Here is a 24,745-nt window from a genome sequence, read left to right as displayed (position 1 = left end):
CATTAGATGCGAGCCTCACAGGCAAGCATCAGAGGTCGAGCAGGTTTCTTGTGCCATCCTCTCGATGCCTTTCGAGCTGACCAAAGCTTGAGGAGAAGAAAACTCAACTCTATAGAAGAAAGCCTCCATCGGAAGCCACAAAACGGTTCTGTGTGCTGGGCAGAAAATGCGTCACAACAAGCCAAGCTTCCCCGAGTGTCTGTGGCCATGATGAACGGCAGTTAACAAAATTTTTTAACGAATTCTTGAATTAAGCAATCGGATTTATTGGGCAGAGCAAAACGACGACTAACGAGTCCCCAGACCAGATCGTGACGTCGTAGCGAGCGACTCATTGGTCGCAATCATTCTAGGCGCTGGCATCAAACAGGATTACGGTCCGCTACACGATTGGCAAACCGCGGCACCGGACGGACGGTTGACGCATAACATCGCGTCACAGGCGGTTGCGTGTACACACAGCTCCCGAGAGAAACTGGGGGAAAATTGGAAAAACATTTGCAAGCCCAGAAAGTCCGGCAACTAATTCAGTTAATGGGACGGGTAGGATGTAGCGGGATCGATCGATTTTCCCCTCGGTCGTCCCTGGGCCGGTGCGGGGAAACCTTTTCGGTGCGTCGAAAGGTATAAAACGGTCCGTCAATCGTCTGTCCGGTCACACTTCTGGTTGTTTTCTCTAACCGAACCGTAAAAGCGAAGCGAACTTCAAGCGAAGTCTACGTTCGAAAGCTACAGTAACAGCATTTTTCGACCCACGAAAAAGTTTCAAGTTTCGTGACAGCGAATTCGACAGCGAATTCTTGTTGACCGTGACCGTCGCGTGTGTATTATCTAGCAACTCCGACGAACGAATCGTTCCGCCGAGAACTTGAAGAATCATCTCGTCGAGCAGTAACAGAGCAACACAGCAGAGTACAGTGATGGTTGTCGCAGTGAAAGTATTCAAAAAGTCCTCGCCAAATGGCAAGCTGACCGTGTACCTTGGCAAGCGTGACTTTATCGACCATACCGACTATTGCGATCCGATCGATGGCGTCGTCGTGCTGGGCGAGGAGTACTTGCGCGGACGCAAGGTCTTCGGGCAGGTTAGTTGCGCGGCCGGCACTCCGTGTGGACTGTCGTGGACCTGAACCAGTTAGAGATGGATCAGGGACCCATCGGTTTGCTCTAGCCCTCAGTTCTAGCAATGGAATACCAGTTTCTTCATCTTTCGCCACGAAGACTGCTCTTTCAGTATTTCTTCAAGACGGGTCTGTCCCATCCCATTTATTTTAAGTTACACGGTGCTCGGGTAATCAAATTACCACGCGGCCAGTTGTGATTCAGTGTGTCACGTAACTCACTTGAACTGAATTGCATAACATCCTTTTCATGTGTTCCACCTTGTCCAATTCCAGCTTATTACCACCTACCGCTATGGCCGTGAAGAGGATGAGGTGATGGGCGTGAAGTTCTCCAAGGAGATGGTTCTAACCAAGGACCAGATCTACCCGATGGAGAATGCCAACATGGAGATGACGCCGATGCAGGAGCGCCTGGTCAAGAAGCTGGGCGCCAATGCGTTCCCGTTCACCTTCCACTTCCCGGCCATGGCCCCGAGCTCGGTCACGCTGCAGGCCGGTGAGGACGACCAGGGCAAACCGCTCGGTGTCGAGTACGCCATCAAGGCGTTCGTCGGCGAGGACTCCGAGGATAAGGTCCACAAGCGCAGCACCGTCATCCTGACGATCAAGAAGCTCCAGTACGCTCCGACCACCCGTGGCCGCAGGCTCCCGTCGTCGCTCGTCAGCAAGGGCTTCACGTTCTCGCAGGGCAAGATCAACCTGGAGGTGACGCTGGATCGCGAGATCTACTACCATGGCGAAAAAATTTCCGCCAACATCGTCGTGACGAACAACTCTCGCAAAACCGTCAAGAGCATCAAGTGCTTCGTCGTGCAGCACTGCGAGGTGGGTGATGCTCTAGGCGCTAGGATCAGAGGCCGACGGATTGACTAAACTCTGAACCGCTTTCCAGGTAACGATGGTGAACGCTCAGTTCAGCAAGCACATCGCCTCGCTGGAAACGCGCGAAGGATGCCCGATCACACCCGGCGCCAGCTTCACGAAGTCCTTCTTCCTGGTCCCGTTGGCCTCGAGCAACAAGGACCGCCGGGGCATTGCCCTCGACGGTCACCTGAAGGAGGACGACGTTAACCTGGCCTCGTCCACGCTGATCGGCGACGGCAAGTGTCCGTCGGACGCGATGGGTATCGTCATCTCGTACTCGCTGCGGGTCAAGCTGAACTGCGGCACTCTCGGTGGCGAGCTGCAGACTGACGTTCCGTTCAAACTGATGAACCCGGCACCCGGTAAGTGCGGGCGGAGTGCTCTAACACGACGGTCACTAACTGTTGCTTTCGTTTCTCTCCCCGCACAGGAACCATCGACCGGGAGCGAGTCAATGCGCTCAAGAAGATGAAGTCGATAGAGCGTCACCGTTACGAGAACTCCCATTACGCCGACGACGATGACAACATTGTGTTCGAGGATTTCGCCCGGCTGCGAATGAACGAACCGGAGTAGAGTGCACGCGCACCCAACGCTTCCTGCTCTCCTCCGTCCGTTGATGGTGCACCCTGGAAAAGGGGTTCCATCGGGACGTGCCTTGCGTTTCTAGCGTTTCAATCAGTTTTCCCTATTCTTTGGTGCACCCCGTCTGACCGATGCGTCCCTGCGTCCCCAGAGAGAGAGAGCAGCGTTCAGGGACCGTGCTAGAGAACCCCCGGGAGGGATGGACTTGGCCGTGTCTTATACCTGACGTAACTACGCCTATGTGATAACACCTATGATGCTAGTTTCTAACCAAAGCGAAGCACACCGCACTAGAGCTCCCCGTATTTTAGCGTTACTCAAAAGAGCAGCATTATGCAACCACGAAAAAAGAAAATCTTCGAAAAAGCAACAAAAAAATGAAGGAAAAATGAATCATTAGACGATACCAATTTGATTCATCGATCAATTGACACGCCACCCCGGGGACTGCGCAGTCAGAGGACGGGAGAACAAGTGAAACGAAACCTAACCGGGGGCGCAATGTGGCCGCCACACCAATTGATCGATCAATCGAAGAGCAACACTATGTTGAAGAAGGAGAACATAAACACGAAAACGGGAAAAGGGCTCACGGAAGGGTCCAGCCAAAAAAAAACCAAACTAACAAGCGAACATGAAAACACCAGAAGTGAACGAAATCGAATCGAAATCTAGTGCAGCTCGATCGGGCGCGATCCTTTCGCGGTGCGCTCCGCACCGAAAGGGCCGATCGCTCGATCGCTGGCGACAGCAGCCTTTAGCGGTTAAGATGTTTTAATTTTTTTTCGTTTCCTTTTTTTTTGGTTCTCGAGAAAGGAGAAGAAACGAAAAAAGGAAGAACTGTGTAAACGTAAACACTAGTTGATTCTGCGCTAACCCAGCAGCGAAAGGCGGGAACGATAGCTCTGGATGTAGGTCCTGGAGGGGGTCCGTTGTTGTTCTCGACTTTCGGCGCTCCTTACTGCGAGTCAATTATTGTTTGTTGGCGGTAGTTGGTCGATGGATTGGTTCTGTTTCATTTTCAGCTGTCGGGAACAATGCTTTCAGCGGTCATTGTTTGTCCGAAAAAAAAACAACATAAATAAATGCAAAACAATTGTAGGAATCAAATAGAGTCCATAGAAAAATGTAAAAAGAGAGCGAGAGGGAGATCAAAACAATACAATATACATCGAATATTGAAACGAACCACACAATAACTGTATAGCTGATCTGGCAATATATATTGGAATGTGAAGATAAAATGCAAAAAACAAAAACGACAACAACAGAACCGACAATTATGCGTTAATTTGCAGCGAGTGTGAAAGCACAGAGAAAGAAACTAACTCCACTTGCTGTATGTGCTCTACAGTTTTGCTAGTTTTTATCGCTAAAGTCGAAAACTGGTGTTGCAATAATGAGGATCTAATATCGATGGGACTGTTGTAGACTGTTGATTTTGTAAAAAGTTGAATTTGAGAGAGAATTATCTCAATGCACTAAGCACGTAGAACCAACGCCGGTTAACGTACGTTGTCAACTGGCGATATTGTACACAAACAGTAAACGAAGGCACCGCTTTTTGCTCAACCACTCAAAACGTGAAAACAATGCTAAATTCACGATCAATAGGATAGCCATTGGAGTCATAGGAATGGTAATAATGCTGATGTAAAGGGGTTGTGAATAGTCTTCCTTCAGATATGTAGCTGCTGTTGGGAAACGTAGGTCCTACGAACGTAATTTTAGTCGCTTAATCGCAAACAAAATATAAAACACAAACCACAATTCATGTAAATAGAAAAACATGTGATATTACTAAGGATGTGAACAACTTTGAACTTTGAAGTAAGTGAACCAAAGTTTGAAAACCATTTGAAACGAACATTTTGCACAACTACTTTCTCTAAAGAATGTACAAAACGTGATTTTTCACCTGTGATTGATCGAAAATTGAAAACGGAAATGTAATAGTATTTGGGTTTGCACTAATAGACGAAAGAGATAGAAAATGAATAAGTTGCTTAGTGAGCATTAAAAGAAACAATATAATAATAATCGAATTGAAGCCCCCTCCGTTTCGAATAAAATATAGTGAAGAATCAAAATAAAAGAAACACAAAGATAGAAGGAAGATAAACAAGACAGAAATATTCGAGACATAAACAGAAAACATTAAACAGATCAACAGTCAGAGCTTTTAGGCAAACAAACTGGTACACCAGAGAAGATAGTTAGAACCGAAAAACAAGGAATCCTTCCATTCCGACTAACGATCGATGTTGATTTAAGGGCACACAGTTCGTAAACTAATTCCTACCTTGACTCTGGCTGCTCTGCACGCACTGCTCTTTAACTCAAAGTTTCGTCCAGACCAGAAGGACACCCCCGGAGCCTGATGTCCTGACCTCGACCTTTCGGGGCTCGTGATTGATTTCTGCCACACGGACCTAGAAGTGACCACTTTCACTTGTCCAGTTCTTTAAATTCTCGCACCCGACACACACAATGGCCCAAGGCACGAGGGATTTCTGACCAGCACACATACACGTACATAAACACACACAGACACACGCACAACGGGTGTGCCGAACACACGAAGCCCACGAACCGGTTCGCACAGTGGACGATGGCCAGTTAAGCCGAGTTCGATTTTCCACCAGACTCGCCGGACCAGTGCTCGGTCGTTGGCATGCAGGACGCACAGCAACCAGGAACCGGAAGTCCTGTAATCAATCCCCACGGCAAACCACGTGTTGCCGCTCGGTTCGGTCGGTGTCGGTACGATCGGTCGTCGATCTCTCGTGACGGATGCCGGGTTTGCTTGTGACGCTGAGTAAATCTGGCACGAGACTGGGCCGGTGGTTTCCTCGACGCCGGGCCTTCCGGTTAGTGATCCTCTGGCCCGCACCCCGCTTTGGGTGCTTTAAACCGACCTCTCGAAGCGGGCTGAGGGGAGATTTAAATTGCCTGACTTTCACCCGTTCGGTGCCGATTCGTGCATCCTTTCGAAACGCACTCACACAACACTAACCAAACAAAAAAAACGAAGCAAAGAAGAAAAAGAAACACCTCGAACGTGCGGAGGACCCTCCCGGTAACGGTACACACGGTGCTCTCTACAACCAACCCGTGGCCCGGTCGGTTGACGAATCGCGGGAAAATCCTTTTAAAATTTAAAAGTCCCACTTTCGCCTGCAGTGGCTTATGTGCTCCCAAGAAACCACCACTACTACTTACACGGCGGAACGGAAAATAACGGCCCCCGGACGGTGGGATGGTTGGGTTGGGTGATGGGTTGGTTTTTCCTTTTCGAGAGCAACGACGCGAAAAGAAAAGCAAAAACCTCGCGACGCCCGAAACGGAACCGGTTTTGTACTAAAAGCGCGCCACATCTTGAAGAAACCGAAGCGCCCGAACCGAACCGAGCGTCTTCGGTTCCGTGCCGAAGGATTCGCCACCCCACACGGTCTCGCACCCCTGCCCTACGGCACTCCGGAACCGGATCCGGCGGGCATCCTGCGCGCGTGTGCTAAAATCAGCTCTTTTCTTAGCTCCGCCTTTTCTTTGGCCGAGCGCGCCCCTGGGTCTCTCTTGGCGACCGCTTTCTTGGCGTGTTCTTCACGGGGTGGCGGGAGGTTCAATGCTTCGTCCTTGTTGTGTCTGTATGAGTGTTTTTTCTTTGTACCCTTTTGCCGAACCCTCGCGCGCGATTTCTTTCCCGCAACCGGGACCGGGAGGACCCAAGGCCCGCAAAGAAGGAAAAGAAAAGACGCTTGCTACGATGTAATGTATCGCGCTTTGAATTTTTCCAACCCACCGCGTGCACCCTTGTGTGTGCGAGTGTGTGCGGGTACCGCAGCATCCAATCGCAGCATTTTATTTTCGGGACGCACGAAAAGGATCGTCGCAGACGGCGCTGGAAAATGGAAATCTGTCGCCTGCGAGTCGGCGGTTCCGTCTTCCGGCGGCTTGGTGGAGCTTGAAAAACGCCTTTTTCCTGTTCGGAGCGAAATTCGGTGCGCGTCCGTTTTGGCCTCTGAAAATCTGTGCACAGCCTGCCGATGTCGAAAATCAACCGGAAACCACGCGTGTGTGCGCGCGCTCGTATTTATGTTGCCTTGCGCGCACTTTTACCCACTTTCGGCGGTACATAGACGGATGCGCGGGCCGAACCCGGCGTCTTCGGGTGTTCTTTGGCGGGGCAAGTTTCTTCGAAATTTTTCGGTTACATTTTTCGGCTTCTTTTGCGGCTCGTCTCGCTCTTTCTCTAACACCCAAGACGCAAGGAACCGCAGCGCACGCAGGAGCGCACAGGAGCACAAGAAAGAGATGGTTTTTTTGGCGTTCCCGGGGCGCATCGGTAGGGAGAAAGCTTTGGGCAGGTGGGCTGGTGGGATGCCTTTTTAACGAACGCGCGAAAAGTTCATGTACCGGAGCCTTGTGTCGGTCTGCGTGTGCATGTGTGTGCCGGGTTTTCGGCAACGGCAACCGACTTTCGATGGCACAGGTTTTATTTATGCAAAGATTTCAACCGTCAACGGACGTGCTGGGCCCACCGTTTTGTGCGCGCCTTTTCTAACGGACTTTTGCCAAGGTTCGTATCTAACGGCCGTTTAGTCGTTTTTTTTTTTGAGTTTGCTACCATAAAGGGATGAGGCTTAAATTTGATTGCAGAAAAAAATAATTATTATTCCCCGTGGTTTCCGTTTCGTTACCCAGCAGCAGCAGCAGCAACAGCAGCAGCAACAAGCGATGGGCAGTTCAGCCTGGAAAATGGCCAAATTTAAAAAGAAACCCTCGGACACGGAGTAAGTGGCCTTCTGCTATTTGAAAGCAACCGGGACTTCCTGTGGTCATCTTCCTCCTCGTTTTTACTACTGACCCTTTTCGGTTCGGTTTCCGTTGGTCTCCCTTTCAGCGACCTTTACGCCCTGTTCGGGGAAAACGGTTTTCCACCGACCGAGGGGTGGCTGCGGGAGCAGATCGGTCAGCTGAAGCTGGCCGACCGTCGGCCACCCAAACCGGACCCGAACGAGCTGCTGCGCCCCGAACGCTGGCTTCTCCGGACGCTGCTCCAGTCATCGGTCATCTTTTAGTTGCCCGCCGTTGACCGGTCGGTAAGGACCGTTCCGGTATCGCGCCGCATAGGTGTGTAAGTGTTTAGGACCACTCAAGGATCAACATATCTGGTTTGAGAGAGTGTTTGAGTGCGGATATTGCAGTTCCACTACCATGTTCCATGTGCAATCGTAGTGTTTGGTGTAATTCGTCTAACTGTTAACCGACATCAGTGTGGTGGTGGCATAAGCGCGAGTGTGGGATCTAACAAAAAAAAACAAAGGCAAACAACAACAGAATCATAACAATCAAGTAGAAGTATGCCAAACTAAATGCTTTTCACAAATGTACTGTACTCAACCGCTTTACAATTGCATCGATCGTTAGCCGTAGCCAGAGTCGTAGTCGTAACGTATTCCGTTTGAAAGCTCAGAGCATCGAAGAACCATTTTCACAGTGACCGTGCTCGTAGAGAGCGCAAAACATAGGACTGCTGCCAACACGGCCAGCACACGGCAATCGTTTCATTGAATTTGACCAAACTTTCTGTTACGCCATTTTAATTCCCCAGTGTGCCACGTGGCCGTGCACCGTCTCACCACGTGGCCCCGATGGAGGGTGGATGGGTTCGATGGTGCCATGGCCACTGGGCACCGCAGGGAAAATAGAAGCATCGGCCAAATGTTCCTTCTAGAATGCGTAATCAGCGTTCACACGATACAAAACGCTAAACTGGTAATGCCATTTAGATGCAATGTAATGTGCTAATTAGACTTAGACTTGCTTAAATATTGTGTGTCTGCTAGCATTTAGTGTGTACGTAACTTAAACGATTTAATCATTATGAGCGCCAGTGCGTAACATAAAAATAATTCACATCTTCTCAATGTAATGGCACTGTGCAAACCAACATGAAAGATTACAGTATCGACGAATAAATTTAGAACGTAGCCGTAATATTGCAACTCTCACCAAATGAAAATCACTCCTATTTAAGTCCTAACTAACGTTAACCAACTAGAGTAGCACCGTAACTGATATGACTGTATAGATACAGATAACTAACAAATAAAGTATGATCACACATCAAGTCCCGAAAAACAGAAAACAAAAGGTTAATGTTTTGTCATTTACATATTTACTAAGACATTTAGTTTAGCCGTAAGTGAAAGTAGTTCGAAGCATGGATTTGTTCTCACTTGATTCCGTATCAACTCATTTCCGTAACAATATCAAACTATCGTTAAAGGATTCAAGTGGAACAGATTTAAAAATTGGATTGTTTTCTCAGTATTTTTGTGCATAAATGTTATCAAAATTCGTATGTAATTCCCTGAACATCTCCCTGAACTTCATCCACGGAAACCGTTTAGTTATGAAGGTCGTTACGCTACAGCTGCAGCTTCGCCTATGAGGATTGCGGAAACTAGACTCATTGGACTGGACGGCATACAATCACATCGGCCACCGAGCAAATAATCTGCTCTCCCATAAAATCTACACGCTTCATTCCAAGTCCTTCGCACTCATTAGATTCCTTGTTACCCTGGGGTCTGTCCAGCAACCGAATTCCGTCACGAAAGGGTTCGCGCTCACCTTCGATTCCCTCGCATACCGACGTCCATGTGAACCGAGTGACATCAGGCCGTGCTCGATCCCTGGCCGTGGCTAATCCTTCCAGAAGCCAAATTCACCGGCGCTATGCAAATGCCACGTCGTACGCCGTGGGCAAAGGGACACCTTAGCCACCGGCCCTTCCGGAACCCCTTTCCACGGGCATTCCACAACTGCTACCTGTTGATGTTGCGAAGGGTTCGGACTTCTGGTCGGTCAGCAACGGCCGATGCTCCGAAAGGGTCCGCCGGAACAGGGAGAAAGGACTCGCTCCTGGACCGGTCAAACCGGTTTCAATCAGCGTTGGGTGTCCAGGGCCGGCTGGTTTCCACACTAACCCGCATCCCCGGCTGACCCGTATCGGTATGCGCCTCCGGATGCCGCGGCCAGCGGATAGTCCTTGCGCATCTTTTTTTCTTTCCCGAATGAGGGTCTTATCTCCAATATATCATCTCCGGTGCCGGCTCACGCTGGCTGGTCGTTGTGATCTTGCGACATTTGGCGCTCGAGATTTTCCACGGTGTGTAGTGACCCCTTCGCCGATGAGAATCCTTTCCTGCTTGGTGAGCTCGGTGGGAACTAAACCGGTTTGGACATCACCCGGGCGGGTGTCAAATTTGTTTGCAGGAATGTGGAAAATGAAGAGGTGACGGTGAACTACATTTGCGACTGTGCTGGAATTGTGTAATAAATGAGTGATTCCTGTTTGAATGTTTGGTTAATGAAAGAACAGAATCTTAGTTCTACAAAAATTTTAGTAGTAAAAGTTCTATAAAATAAGAAACGAAAAAAAATCTTCAGAATATGCAATCTTGAATCTTTAATCATGTCCAGTATTCGTTGAATTAAATCAAACCAACTTGCTTACCTCACAAACGGCTCATAAATTGGTGCCATAGAAAAAATGGAAGGAACAGGAAAACCGCCACTTCGATAATCAAATCAAAACAAATATTTGCCCATTGCCCGTGGCACATCTATCTGCTTCTCCCAATCTCCGATCTGTTCCGGTGGCGAAACAGTTTTAATCCCTTCATCTATTCAGACCATCACACACGTCATCGTCGAATGGCCCCGGGCCGTATCCTTTCGCCGTCACCGTCCCCTAGTCGGATGAATTCGTTGATGACCTTTCCAACCCTGTCGGGCCGACCATCAACGCCAGGATCTTCGGTCCGCAGGACGTGGCGGGACCCTTACGCAGCAAAGTCCAGCCAGCGCAAGGTAATGGTCGAGCGCAACTGTCCCGAAAAGGGTGATCGCAGGCCTCTGTCCAAAACCGGTCCTCTGGGTGCCCGCGGGAAAAGTGGCCCATGGGACACACAAAAAACGGGCTGGGGTGGAAAACTGGACTGGCTACTTTTTCGGCCACTCGGGCACTCCGCGGGCCACCGAGAATGATATGAGTTTCGTTCGGAAATGGCTCGCGTTTTTTTCTTCTACCGGTTACTCCTTTCGCTATCCGATCATTAGATGTCCCTTTGAGGTCCGAACGATGAGCGAGCGAGTATCGTGGGAAACGGAGCCACTCGGCCGTTTCACGAAAACGGGTATTTTCGGACGCACCTCATTTGCATACTGCATTGAATGAACGGCGAGACAAACGTCGTCCACGTCCAGTTCGGATGGATTGGAACTTTATGACACAGCTGCGTTTACAGTGGGAAAACAACATCAGCAAGCGTTCGTTTGCGTTCCGGAGGATAGAAGCGTTCCGAAAGGTAAGAGTCAGACTCGAGCCGAAAATCAAAGCATAAGCTGATCTTCGTCCGGAACTGCCACTAATAGTTTTGTTGTTGTTTGAGGCGAATTGTTAGAAGGTTGGCTAATCGAAGCTAGAAATGATGTTAAATTCAATTGCAACTGAAATTATAATTTCGTCTCTGAATTGTAAATTATTCACAATCAAATTGTGAATTATTTTTCAAGTTGAGTTTCAAAGCGATTCAACAAGAAATCTAAAAAGCATCCGAAAAAACCCTATATCTAATCTAATTTGATTTCACAGTTAAGAATTTCACACAACGATAGCTTCACCCAAGAAAAAAATAAGAAATAAGGCCAAAGCTAAGATTTTTTTTTTGAATTTTCTTTGCACATTTTCATAGAATTTTTTTACAAAGTGTATAAAATGTGTATCGACATTGAAAGGGAAAATGTGAAATTCCGATCGAATATGGTATAAAGTATTCATTTTCAAATGATGGATTACATCAGGGATGGTCTAAGACGAGGATCATACAGTTACAGCAATGCCTTGCTTCCTGGATTTAATTCTCAATATTATTGTTCAGTAGTTAGGGATAAACCAAATTATGGATCAATTTATTGGCTTTTAAGTTTGTTTTTGAAAAATAAATCATAACACTTAACCGCATACTTTTGTTCCTAAAAAACGCTGATTTTTAATTTGACACACATTGCTGAATTAAAATCTCCTGTAAAACGACTTCTATTTATTGTTGAGTATGGTAAATATTTTATAAACTTAAGCAGCTATTATGTAGCTTATGTAGGTAAGTATTTTTATTTGCTGAATTAAAATCTCCTGTAAAACGACTTCTATTTATTGTTGAGTATGGTAAGTATTTTATAAACTTAAACAGCTATTATGTAGCTTATGTAGGTAAGTATTTTGATTGAGGCATTCATTCAACTAGTGCAAATAAAAACTGCTGATCAATTCTAACGATTCTGGTCGCCCCGACCGCCACAGCAATAATTCATCTTCCGCCGTCAAAAACCCCTTCATGGACTGCCAAATTTGACACAAACCAAATTACACAACGATGAGCTTGAGATTTGATTTTGGCAGCACTATTTTCTTACCCAAAATACCCCCATCAGCTCATCCGGTGGCCAGCCAGCGAGACAGTTAAATGCATCGGACCACCACTGGGCTTTTACTTTCCCTACCGGGCATACTTGTTGCCGACAAAGTGCCGTACGCCCCACTTGAAGTGTGCATTTTTGTCCGTCTTTATGTAAGTGTGAACCGGCCCACTGGTCCCGTGGACCGCCCGGCCGTGGCCGGGCCTCTCGTGCACGACCCGGTACCCGTGGTCTTCACGGGAAGCTTCATCGCCGCCGCAGCATCCTTCATCGTTGGCGGCGTGGCCCGGGGCCTGGTGCCGACCCGGGACGGACTCGTCGATGAATCCCCCGGCGAGATGGGTCTGAACCCGGCCGATGATGCGATTACCGCCTGAAAGATGGAAGAGATGGAAACTGATTTATTGACAGCCAGACCGAGCCGGAAGCTGGGCGATCGCGATTGATCCTCTCACCTTTGCTCGTAATCGGGGCCGCGGTGCGGTACGTGGCGTCCGTTGACAGCGCGAGCATCGAGACGACCACAAAAACGATGATCGTCGAGCGTTGGAAACAATCGAATCGATTCATTGTTGCGCCTCCGGGGATCTTACACAACGCACCCGGCTCGGTTGACAATCGATCACAGTCAGCGCCCACGCCTCGAAGTGATCGGTCTATTTATAGTATGTTCGCCTGTGTTTTCCTCTTTCGTTCCTTATCGCTTCATTTACATGCTGTCTTACTTCGCTTTGATTGATTTTAATTCTTCTTACGGTGACATTGGCCGCCGAGCCGCCTTTTCCTGTTTGCATCTTTATTTCATTTAGTTTTTATGTCTATTTGCTTTATTTTTCATTTCCTTTTGCACACTTCTGATTCGTTTCTCAACACTCTTTCACTCTTTCGCTCTCTCCCGGCCGAGCGTTACACTCCACTTTTCTGCTTTCGACCGGAAGCCCAATCAATCGCTCGTAACCGAAAATAAGCGAACCGAGAAAAGCGGCAAAAAAGTAGAAAAACAAAATTAAAAATGGCCACCGTGAAAAACCAAACCGACCACCAGAAAAAATGGTAGAAGAAAAACACGACAACAACGCAACAGGGTAAGAGAAAAAAGGAAAAAGGTAAGGTAAGCAAATTGGTTGGCGCACTGATTGAGAGTGGCCGTGGCCGCAACAATCGGGGTGTGCGAAAAGGGTAACTTTAAATTGGCTATTCGTTTTTGATCACTTCCGAAAAATCGAGCCGAAGCGAAATTATTCGGAATCAAGCGGAAAGGTGCCCACAAATGAGTTCGGCGGTGGGCCTCTTCACCGAACCCGCGGCCGAACAGAGCGTGTCTTAATGAACCGGTACGTTCGTGCTGCGGAGAAAACGGGTTGCCGAGGGACGGATTGCCGGAACAGGCCGGCCGGCCGTTAAAAGAAGAGTAAACATTTTCGTACTTCAACACCGCGCACAGCAACAACGGTCTGGCGTAGCGGTCACACTCCGTGAAATATCAACAACTCCTGTGACGTCACAGCGAGAAAAACTTCATACTTTAATTCGTTTTGAGGGAAATTATCGGTCACCGTAAACCGCATGCCGTTGGAGCGTTACGTAACCGCCGCAAGTCACTGTGGCGCGATATTGGGATTTGTTTCACTTATCGGCTGTGTAGCTGACCGTGTTAAGGACCCAAACAAGGCCCACGGAAAGGAAAAACGCTCCCGTGACGTATAAAACTTATTTTGACATTTTCAAACCGGCCAGTATGAGTTGATGTTTGGCCCACGACGCACACGCCTCGAAAAGGCAACGTTTTCGGTGCCGTGTGAGTAGAATGGGGCCGTACCAGGCGCTGCTGATTGGCTTGTCAATCGTCCTGGCGGTGGTCACCGGAAGCTACCTGCAAGACGTGGAACTGTTTGCACCGTCCCCGTGGCGCACTTCGTACAACACCGTCTACTACTATCCGAGCTACGTGAAGGGCGAGGATCCGGTCGAGGAGTACAACCGTAGGCGGCTCCACGTCGATACGGGACGCTTCATGATGGAGGAACCTCCACCGGGCGATCGGTGGCGAAAGATCCGGACTAAGCGGCCAAGGGATCAGCGGTACCGGGCACCGATGCGCGTAGTGGACGCGCAGACCGATCACGACTACAATTACTGGAAGATCCGCAAGGTGGCCGGTTTGCCGCGCTATGTCAAGGACGACGTGGAGTTGTTCGATGTTGACGAGGAAAATCGAATCAAGCGGGGCCCCGGACCGGAACGTCACCCGCGGATGGCTCCGGCGAAGGACGATGCTCCCCGGCGGTACGAGGAGTCGGATCCCCAGGTTTTCGCGTACGGACGATCCGATACGCAGCCACCGATTGCCCGTGCAAACGATCGTTCCGACGCGCCTGGAGATAGTAAATACTTTCAGTAAGTACCACACCGAGTGAGTGTTTGACGCGATAAGATTGATACGGTTGTCGTTCTATTACACTCCCGAAAAGGGACACGTTCCTGTTGCAAAAGTCACCGCTGGAGCTAGAGTTTGGCCACCTGTTCGAGTCGAACGATGGCTGGGAGGAGCGCTACGAACGGCAGGATCACCAGCAGCACAGGCACCAGGGAAAAGTAAACGTCTTACCGTTCTCTAAGCTTACGCTTGCCTTTGCCGAGACTCTCTACCACCTCTGACCGACTCAGACCTAACCCAAGTGCCAATCGCGCCCTCTAACGTTGCTCTTTTCGCCTGTCTTATCGTAGATTCTTTGAGTTGTTCGGTGATGGGTCTTACGCTGCCGGTGGCAGACGTGGCAACGATCAGCACTACGTGGAACAGTTCGAACGGGGCTCACACGGTGCTGGGGTGTTTCAGAAAAAAGTAATTCCTTCTCCATTTCGGTCACTAACAACTAACCCGCGGCGGTACCCCCGGAGATGGCGGTCACTAATTCGCTTCTTTCTGCTCTGCTCCACCGATCTGGCAGGTAAAGTGGGCCGACAAGAAGGGAGGCTTCGGGGAGCACTACTGGGACCTCAATCACGTCCAAGCCGACCCCCACGAAGGTTAGGGTGCGGGTGCTGGATACAAACCGAACTGAAGCCCACCCGCCCTGAAGACGAGGCAGGATTAGCACGGTGCGGGGCAGCGCAAATGTCAAGATCACTCTCCGACCAGTTCGGTCCCATTCTCCGGGCCTAACCCGCGGGGATTGTGTCTTGTGGCGGAGATGATGATTCGCGTGAGCTGAAACGTTCGTTAGTCGAAAACTGCATCCTCGGGGCAAAAACCACCGACGCCATTGTTGTTTGGCGATGCTGATTTATGACAAATAAATATTGCAAATAGGTATGATTTAGGTTTAGGGCGGTCGGACCGAAAATGGGTCTCGGGGAGCGCAGAAACGAGAAACGCTGATGTAACGCAAATAGCATAATCGTGCTGTGTGGCTGCGCACTGTTTGGTGGCACTTCTACGCGCTGGATTATCATCGTTCGTTCTGTAATGGCACCGAGAGGCACATACAAACCGTTAAACAAATAAAAACAATCAAGAAAATAACGATGAAGATAGTTCGTAGAGGTATTTGATTTAAGTTAAGTATCAAACGGCAGTGTAGATGTCAAGCTCCACAGTTCCTACATAAAGGCCTTCATAGTGCACGAACTCTTTCAGAAATGCACTGCTTGACTAAATTAAGGGATAACACATGGACTGAAATTCGCGGGCCTAAGAAAGGAAACGCATTTTTTAGTCAAAACTGGCTTTATTCATCAACGTTTTCGCTATTAAATGTCATACAATCCAATTCCACTGTCGCTCTAACATTTCAATACCACTTTGGTGGGACGGCTTAATCGATAACCTCTTCATTCGAACGAAATTTTTCTAGCGTTTTTTTTTTCGAGGTCTCCGAACAGCCAGTAGTTGCTGGGAGTAACATCTGACAAACACGGTCGATGATGAAGCAATTCGAAGTTCAATTCATTTAGTTTTCACGCTGCATAGAATTATCAACTCGTTCTAGTTCTAAACAGTAAGCAAACACGGCAATCAATTTTAAATGACCTTTCGCATAGTTAAACGTAACGTAAAGTCAACACGTTCTTTTCATATTTTTACAATATCAGCAAACTCACGCAACTTCATTCTTCATCATCATTCAAAACGATTTTATGAATTTTTTTTATGTTGTCTGGAGTTAACGCCGCATTTGGTGATCTTTTCCATTCTGTATCATCGATGTCTCTACGATCACTTTTAAGAGAGCAAACCAACGTTTTATTGTAGTGTCTGATGGAGCAATGGATGGAACCTTGTACGGTACTTTACGCACCAAGAAGCACTGCAACCTTAACATAAGAAATTGTTTTATATCAATTGTTTCAAAAATAAGAAAATTAGTGTCCCTTTTAGCATAATGATTGAAAAAACTTATGAGTAGATTTCAGAAATGAAGAAATTATGAGGAGAATTTACAATTTAGAATTTCATGAAATTTATACATCTTTCTTTTGAAGGTTAGAGCTATCTGAAAACGCAGTGAATGCAATCAGACTAGCGCTATTTATGCGTCAGGCCCGAGACTTTCCAGCCCATCTGTTAAAGTTATTCCAAACACGATTTCATTATTCGATTGCCAACCGATTTACCAATGTCGTCAGGATCGCACACAATATTTTTAGAACTAAATGTGACTGTTAACGTAAATATTGGATGCATGTTGACGCAGAATTGCACCTAAATAAATTAGTCCACCAAATCTCCCCTGCGTCGGATAAAATCTGCCAGTTTGCTGTGAAACTCTACTATGAAGGTTTTGAAAGGCTGTTTGTTGAAAAGGTTATCGATTTTCAAAAAATCCTAAACTGTTTCGGTTGTTCACCAGAAAGCTATCCGAATTTGAAAATAATGCCCTGACCGTACATAACACCACTCTACGCCCGCACCCCATAGCGTGAACGAGCGATGCTATCCGTTACTTAATCCATCCTCTATTATGCTTTCGGGGGACCTTTCGATGCTCATCGTCGCAAAATGGCCCAATTACTCGGGTGCATAATTGTAAAGCAACGCAGCCAGAGAAGCTCCACTGCTGTCGCATGCTCGCATTACACCACAGGTTACACGGCGGGGCCCCTTCGCATAACGCATCGCCGGTCAGCTTCATTAACCAGGTGCCGCCATTCATGCAGAATGCAGAAAAACCGAAAAACCCAAAGCGGCATCGAAAAATGGATATAATATTACATTTCGCCGCTGGCCGAACGCGTTCAGGTCTGCTGGCTGACGTTACCGTTTTGGTGTCTGGCTATCGCGTTGCAAACGAGCGTCTCGTTTTTGCGCTCTTCATGCGCACTTTATGATTATGTCATCGGGCCCTCGCCAATAACGGGAAGCTCGCGGAGACGGTGGAGTAGAGTATAGAGTGTGTGTGAGAGAGAGAGAGAGAATTGAACTAAAGCACAGTAAGTAACAAACGAACACGCAACCCGCCGAACAAGAACAGGCCCGAAAAGCATTCGGCCACAGAGAGAAAAGGGTAACCCTAACCGGTTGGGGTCGGTCGGCCCGGATCACGTGGCGGGTCACCGTCTGGACCCGGCTGACCAACGCGAAAGGATCAATGGTAAGCCGGGACAGCCGGCTTACACCACTACAAACCGTCTCAGCTGGATCAAGTTTTTTTCCCGCCGATGTAGTACTTCTTCTTGAGACCGTTTTCACCCGGCTTGGACTACTGTGGCCTGAGACCTCATTACGCGGTGGCCCACTTTGGCCCCGATCGTGTCTCACCTCCGCCCGGTGGGGCGCGTGTGGTGAATATCTCGATCGAAACTCGATCTTCTTCAACACAGCTTCTTTCTCAACGCTCAGCCCCGACCGAACTTTCGTCAGATGTTCTAGATGTTGCCGCTGACACTGTGGCCGCCCAGACAATGATCGGTCTCAAGAATTGCAACGATCGTGTTTGCTGCACGAGCGGGTGTGAGAAACATCTCAAGCCCAATTGGCCAATGTCGATTCCATTTCTGGGAGGGCCCGGCCTGAGCTACCAGATCGCACACACGGGCAATCGGGTTGATAATTAAGTCGGCGCTTTTCAGATCACTGCCGTGGCTGGTTCCATTTTCTGCACCTCTAATTACCCGTTGCACGTTGGACGCAGATGATAAAACCGCTACAAGCTCGATCGAGTGGCTCAACGCGAGTGGCTTCTCGAGTTGAGTTGAGTTGACTGAAGAGACCCGACGCAGAGAATCGACTCCATTGCCTCATATGGTGCGGTTGAGATGGATGTGGTCGATTGGCAAGCAATTGGCCCCTCGAAGACTGCCTTGATCACTGAGCATTGAGTGGTCTAAATTTTGCCCAATAACTGTCAGAATAGTAGTGCCCAAAACGTCGGCTAAGTCAGAAGCTTGACCATATCGAAAACTGATTTAAAATTACATTTACTAACCTCACTTTTAAAGGCTCTTCTTTCGGCAGCTTTTATGCAAAACTTGCGTTAATTGAGCGTGGCCCATTCACGCAAAATCATGACTCAGATGGAATCAGCCACTTGCAACAGAGCACACCCGCAACAAGTTTCAAAAGAGCTGAAACAAAGCTCAAGCCAAAACATAACGATCATCATCATCTCGGGCGCATTATGATTGCCAATCAGCCCCACCGAACTGCTTACATTCGCCAACGGCCGGTCAAGTGAACAGTTGCACTCTCCCCCAACTGGGTCACAGACATGAAGCTGAACTTATCGATCGAGTGGACGCTAGGGGTAGCGAATCCGGGTCGACCGACCGAACGCCGAGAGTGTAACAACATAATTAGCGTAGCCCAAAAAACCGCGGCCGCCCGCCAAATTGTTGTCCACCCGGTCGGGTCTAGGGATAAACTCTTGAGAAGCGTTCGCTCAGCTCGATCTCAGAGTGGCGAATGGCGAAATGCTTAACCTAAAGGCACAGATCGCGCAAACCTCTCGACCGTCGTCATCCGAAGATGGTGTGCATCTGCAGAAACGATCATCCCAAAACCGCGAGGGCTCTGGCGGCCCTCGGTGAGGGAACACGCAAATTGGAGTGCCAAACTGAAACAATGGTAGTCGGGTCGGGCCGAAAAGACTTCCAGACTGCCGAAAGTACGGACCGACGATTTGACTTATGTAAAAGCTTTCGTACCAGGTCGGCACGGCACACGGCAAAAGGGGGGCCAGGGAAAGAAACGGGCTCGGGCCGTGTCCTTGAATCGAAAGTTCAGCCACTTCGCTTCACTTCCCGGCTTTACGTGCGGTCCTGTCGTTACCGGGCTGATTACGTAGTCCAGAGTGTTGGCGTGACATGGCGTGAAAAGTAGAGCACCGGGCTCCCCGTTTTTTTTGTGGAGTCGATGATAGTGTTGACTGACCGTCGGGTCCATAACAAATTGCACTTCGCGTGCGTCGCAGAATGCGTTACATCCTACCAGTGGTAACAACTGTCATATCTCCACGCTACATTTTACTTTCTAGTCCACTAACTGGAACTGACTCAAGCTGGAGCGTGAGAGTATACGGCACGATCTCCAACACTCCGACGCACCGTCCTGGCGCAATCAAACCAGTTCTAGGAAATTCGGTCTACGCACCCGACTAGCGCGCCTCGTAAACCAGGTCTAAGCCCTGACCGATCGAGACACCTTTCTCTCCAAATAACTAGAGCCGCTCGGTAGGAGTGTTGTGTTTGGAGCGCTCCCACGTGCGTGTTGCGTCTAAATGTCAGCCCGAGAGAAGCCTGCGGCGGCGATCGGGTCGGGTCTTCTAGCTAACTTATCAGTGGTGCAAAATCGAGCCCACCAGAACCTAGAGCACAGCACACGCCCGTCGGCCCTTCCAACTCAACGAGGCTGGCAGGATGAAAAGGAGAGATTGCGTGTGCTGGAGCGAACGAGATAGCGCTAGAAGCCCAGTGACGGGGCCGATCAAACGATGTCCGACACAGAGACGAACAACAAGAACCTCGATACAGGGGGGGGTTCCATTTGGCACCCCCTGAGGCCCGTTTTTTGCGACCTTCATCAAGGTGCGCCACTTCGATCCGTGGCGGACAGGGCCAGGCCAGCGCTGGCTAATTGTACGTACCACACCCGCCAACGAACGGAATGTACCCGGTGATGGTCTCCAACGGTGATCACGGCAGGGCACCAATTGGAAGGCTTTTGATCGATCGATCGAGCTCGCTGTGTGCGTAGGTCCTCCGGGGTGTTCTGGGCACTGGCAAAAATCGTGACTCTCGAACACAACGTGTACAGTTGGCCTCCAGATCCAGAGGTTCTGTATCGGTCACTGGCAAACTATCTGGAGACCCCGGCACCGAGACTCCAACACGATGCACCAGGGTAATCTTCTGCGGCTGGTGCCCCCAGCTGGTGAATGGCCCTTCCAGAGGACCAACCGATCGGTCTTCGGTTCGGGTCGGCCAACCGACAGACAAATGGAGCGAAATTAAACGTCAAAAAACGAGGGAGGGCGGTCGATCGGTTCCCCACCGCTTCGCCCGGCGGCACCAGGCGAAGTCACCTTCCATATATAAACCGTAGCGATCGGACCAGCAGCCAGCTCATTGTTCGTTGCCGCCGTCACCGTCGGTACAGAAACGCGTGCAGTTCGTGAAAAGAAAGTGTACGTCGAGAGAGAGTGTACCTTCCGAGAGAGAGCCCCCCGGGTAGTGTAGTGTTTGCTAGTGAATTGTATCGACTCGTGCACTGAGAAAGTGACAGAATTGTGGCCAAAATGCGTACCTTCGTTGTGGCGTCGATCCTGTGCGTAGGCTTTGCCTCCGCCTATCCGCAGCAGGCCGTCGATCCGGCCTATCTGCGGCAGTACTACCAGCAGATCGCCCAGGCAGCCGGTGCCCAAGGCACGGCTCAGGGACGGGCTGATGGGACCCCGATCTACGAGCAAGGTGCCCAGGAACAGCAGCACATCCCACAGTACCTGCCACAGGGACAACAGATTCGTCTGAAGGATAACGTCCACGATCAGGTATGCGATTCGGAACGTGAGGAGTCGTGGAGGAGAAATTAACGCTTCTTCGTTGCGCTTCAGGTCCAGCGTTCTCAGTACCAGCAGCCACAGGCTCGCCAGTACCAGCCTCAGTACCAGCCACAGCAGGTAAGCGTCCTTCTAGTAATCTAAGACGACATCCAATGCTTAATCCAACATCAGATTAGTTCACCATTAACACGAACCCTCTGACTTCCTGCCTCATTCGAACGGCTATAAAATCACGCCAATCATCTGTTGATGCAGCAAAAAGTCATCCACAGCACTAGACCTCACCACGCGCCGCCATAAAGCGCTTCCTGGTACACGGCGTGTTTAATGAACCATTAAAAAGTCGTACCGCGATCCACGAGGAAACTGACAACTAACTTTCTACGCCACTTCCCCGCTTTTCGCTTCCCCTCCTGACGCAGATCCAGTACGTGCAGGAGCAGCAGTACCAGCAGCCCCAGCCGCAGCCTCAGCTGAAGGTGTCCAAGCCTCGGCCACAGTACCTGCAGGGAGGCCAGAAGCAACCGCTCGAGGAAGACCAGGAGGACTATGATGTAAGTGTAGGGTAAGACATAAATTGGACGGCCAACAATTACCTTCACCGACCTCCTCTCCTGGTTCCTCCGGTCGGACGGTCCAGAAAGTGCAAAGCGAAAGTCACATTACGATGCGATCGCAGCCATTAATAGCACCTAGCGACAGAAAACCTGTACCCCGGCCGTGTCCCCAAAGGAAGCTTGCATTTCCGTGTGACCGTGTGATTACGACCTCATCATCTGGCCTGGGATCGACCAGCTGGTGGACTGGACGTTGAACTTCAAACCTCGCCCAAACCGTCGGTCAGCGAACCAGTTTGACATGACCGCCAATTAGGTCCTCCCCGGAGTCGGGTGAATCTCTCTCGTGGGCGCTCGTGGCTACGCCTCGCGATGAAGATGAAAGTGGTTTGTGGTGCTTTTGCCTGTTGCCTGTTTCCATTTCCGGCGATCAGCTTCCCAACCCAACCACTGTGGAAGTGCACACTCCATTTTCATCTTTTTCATCGTTCATTCGCCTCAAACGATTACTGCACAGCGGGTGCATCAGACAATTTCACTTCGATGGCGTAATGGAGAGCGCTCCCCGAAATTGAACAATCAGCTTTTATTGTAGCCAATGACGTCATCTGAGCATTTCCTGAACGGATGGTTATCTAGTGATCACGCTGCTTCACGGCTGATGGTATCCATTCCCGGTAGTGTACTAACCTTGAAACTGGTATTACTGGCCACTGCAATCGAGGTGGATCTTTGATTGGATGATGACTTCACATAATCGTTAATCGTCCAAATAATCGATTTACGGCTCCTCACCACAGTGATGATCTTTCGAATTTTTACATCGTCTTGTGTGAAATTAGTTCACTTTCGTGGGCCTTTGTTTAGTCAGGAGGCATCCCACGAATTATGTGACATAACTGCAAAACAAAAGCCCTACATAGTGGACCGATCTGATCACCGATTCTCTTCCCCACCTGGCGCCTAATGAATCAATTTACTTTCCCCGCTGTCACCCTGACAGCTGGGCTAGCGAGCTAGCTGGAAGCATGCAAATTCATTCGCCAGTTCTTTCACTCGCAGCCCTCGTAGACTCGGTCCTACGGGTCAGTTACATAACGGCTGCATGATGGCAGGTCGCGCGAGCAGGTCGCTTCGCCGTAAACGTGGAAGCAACCATTGAACCACATTGGCGCGACAGCTGCCCGCCGTTCGATCTTCGGTTCCGCGGTCCCTTGTATGACGTAACGTGCACACGTGAACCGTGAGGGCCGTGAGATTATTTTGACACACCCCGGGGTTCGTCTCTCCTTTCACTCGAGACGGCACGGGACGATCGGACTCTTGGGGACGGCTATGATGACTCGTCACTAAGCCGGGCCTGATTTATCGTCTCACCGTACGATCGAAAGACCACCGGAGATACAATTCTTGACACAGTTTTCCAAAACGAGCGACCATAAATTACAAAGCAACAAACGTCGTCACAGGGGCTCTACGGAAACAGTATCGTTAATCTATTGTTTATCTTGATGATGTCATCCCGAAACCAGCCCAATCCTTCCTATCAGTTCGGTTTCGACGTGAAGGACGATGAGTTCACCAACTACCAGAACCGCAAGGAAACGCGCGACGGCAACGTGATCAAGGGCAGCTACTCGGTCGTCGACTCGGACGGGTTCATCCGCACCGTCACCTACACGGCCGACCCGAAGGAGGGCTTTAAGGCCGAGGTCAGCCGCCAGCCGACGGACATCGTGGTCAAGATCCCGACACCGGCCCCACAGTCCAGCCACCACGAGCGCTTCGCTCAGTCTAGTCAGCCCCAGTCGAACGGTGGCTACCGTCTTCAGCAGCAACCCCAGCACCAGCAGCAGCAGCAGCAACAGCAGAGACCCAGACCGCAGGAGTACACCCAGTACCAGTAAATCGGCTGGAACCCTGGCACCAGCATGTTCCTGCCGCCGGGCGAAGATCAACTTCTCGCCGATCTGTCGTCAGCTTCCGCTCTGTGCTGGAGGTGCGCGTCACCCATTCCGTTTCATCATTGCTGGACCTCAGCTCAGCTAATTTATGTGGTATAAACGACCACCGACGTACGTCCGTTCGGGGGTCAGACTGAAGAAGCCAGCCAAGCCAAGAATGTGCGTCCCAGTACTCCCGTACTTCCTGGGGGCACAAAGAGTATCACAGCGAGCACCCAACATTGAGCTGTCCGGGGAAGCGAGGGAAACGCTGCTGCTCCACTTCACTTCTTATCATAAAGTCACGATATTTAAATAAATGTACCATTTAAACGAACCCGACATGTTGTGCCCTTGTTTACTCCGCGTCTCAAGGCGATCCATGTTCACGTCCGCAAGATGTAATCTGAAGCGAAGGGAGCGATAAGGGGAACGTTCTAAACATTGCCGCTTAAAAATAAAACCGTTCCGAGTTCGCATGATAAATTGTACGCCCAACGAGTGACCGCTAGAATCGTAATTCTTGGGGCACACCATAAACTGTTGGCATTTGGACAAATAGCCGGTACGTAAACGGTACGGGCGCTTGGCACCCGTTCGCATCACAACCCCATCAATCACCGATGGAAATTGAAACCCTCAATCCGAACCACTACCGTCCAACATCGCTTACGAGATTCGGAGCCAAAGTCGACCTCATAGAACTCCGCCAGCAGCCTTCGAGAGGAAGCGAAAAGCATGTTAAAATAAATGGACCGTATTTACTAGGGCTGGTCTGAGCTCCCTCCGATGAGATCCTGTGGCGATCAGCGATCGACGCTAGAGTTGCACCCTTCGACCGGTAGCGCTCGAAGACTTGCGCAGAGCGCATTTCCCCATTGAGGAAAATCTCAGCACTCCGGCCGGTCGGCCGAGAATTGAACGCGTTTGGCACTCAGTTTTCAATCGGCACCCCCGGGATATGTCGTGGGCGTCCACCAACAATCCACCGGCTTTTGTCACCCACCCAGTGAGCGAACGGGAACAGAGGTGCTACAGGGTGTGAAAATTCTGTGGAAAACGCTGATCGCGGTCGCGGCCAGTCCGATAGCGACGCTCGGTGGCGAACGACGACATCTGGTGGGAGAGATCATCTGCAGGACTTACTGGCGGTGGGCGTCTATCGGAGCGAACCAATACGTGCG

At 49.7% G+C, this 24,745-nt stretch overlaps 3 protein-coding genes across 3 annotated transcripts; all 3 read left to right on the top strand.

The window, feature by feature from the left end:
- Positions 1–666: 666 nt before the first annotated feature.
- On the top strand, positions 667–3,716 carry LOC131205663 (arrestin homolog). The gene is made up of 4 exons (XM_058197859.1): positions 667–1,085; positions 1,398–1,949; positions 2,017–2,350; positions 2,419–3,716. Exons 1-4 carry the CDS (start codon positions 921–923, stop codon positions 2,562–2,564), a joined length of 1,197 nt encoding a protein of 398 aa, XP_058053842.1. The 5' UTR covers positions 667–920; the 3' UTR covers positions 2,565–3,716.
- Positions 3,717–13,869: 10,153 nt separating this feature from the next.
- Positions 13,870–15,097, top strand: LOC131215537 (uncharacterized). The gene is made up of 3 exons (XM_058209926.1): positions 13,870–14,459; positions 14,534–14,657; positions 15,014–15,097. The coding sequence occupies exons 1-3, from the start codon at positions 13,870–13,872 to the stop codon at positions 15,095–15,097; spliced, it is 798 nt and encodes a 265-aa protein (XP_058065909.1).
- A 5,700-nt stretch (positions 15,098–20,797) lies between these two features.
- On the top strand, positions 20,798–23,525 carry LOC131205223 (transcription factor SPT20 homolog). The gene is made up of 4 exons (XM_058197237.1): positions 20,798–21,049; positions 21,113–21,178; positions 21,484–21,615; positions 23,151–23,525. The coding sequence occupies exons 1-4, from the start codon at positions 20,798–20,800 to the stop codon at positions 23,523–23,525; spliced, it is 825 nt and encodes a 274-aa protein (XP_058053220.1).
- Positions 23,526–24,745: the final 1,220 nt, after the last annotated feature.

This window comes from Anopheles bellator, chromosome 1, assembly GCF_943735745.2.
Source record: "Anopheles bellator chromosome 1, idAnoBellAS_SP24_06.2, whole genome shotgun sequence".
In the NCBI taxonomy this organism is placed as follows: domain Eukaryota; kingdom Metazoa; phylum Arthropoda; class Insecta; order Diptera; family Culicidae; genus Anopheles; species Anopheles bellator.
The sequence above is the reverse complement of the archived record's forward strand: the minus strand, read 5'-3'. Positions and strand labels throughout refer to the sequence as shown.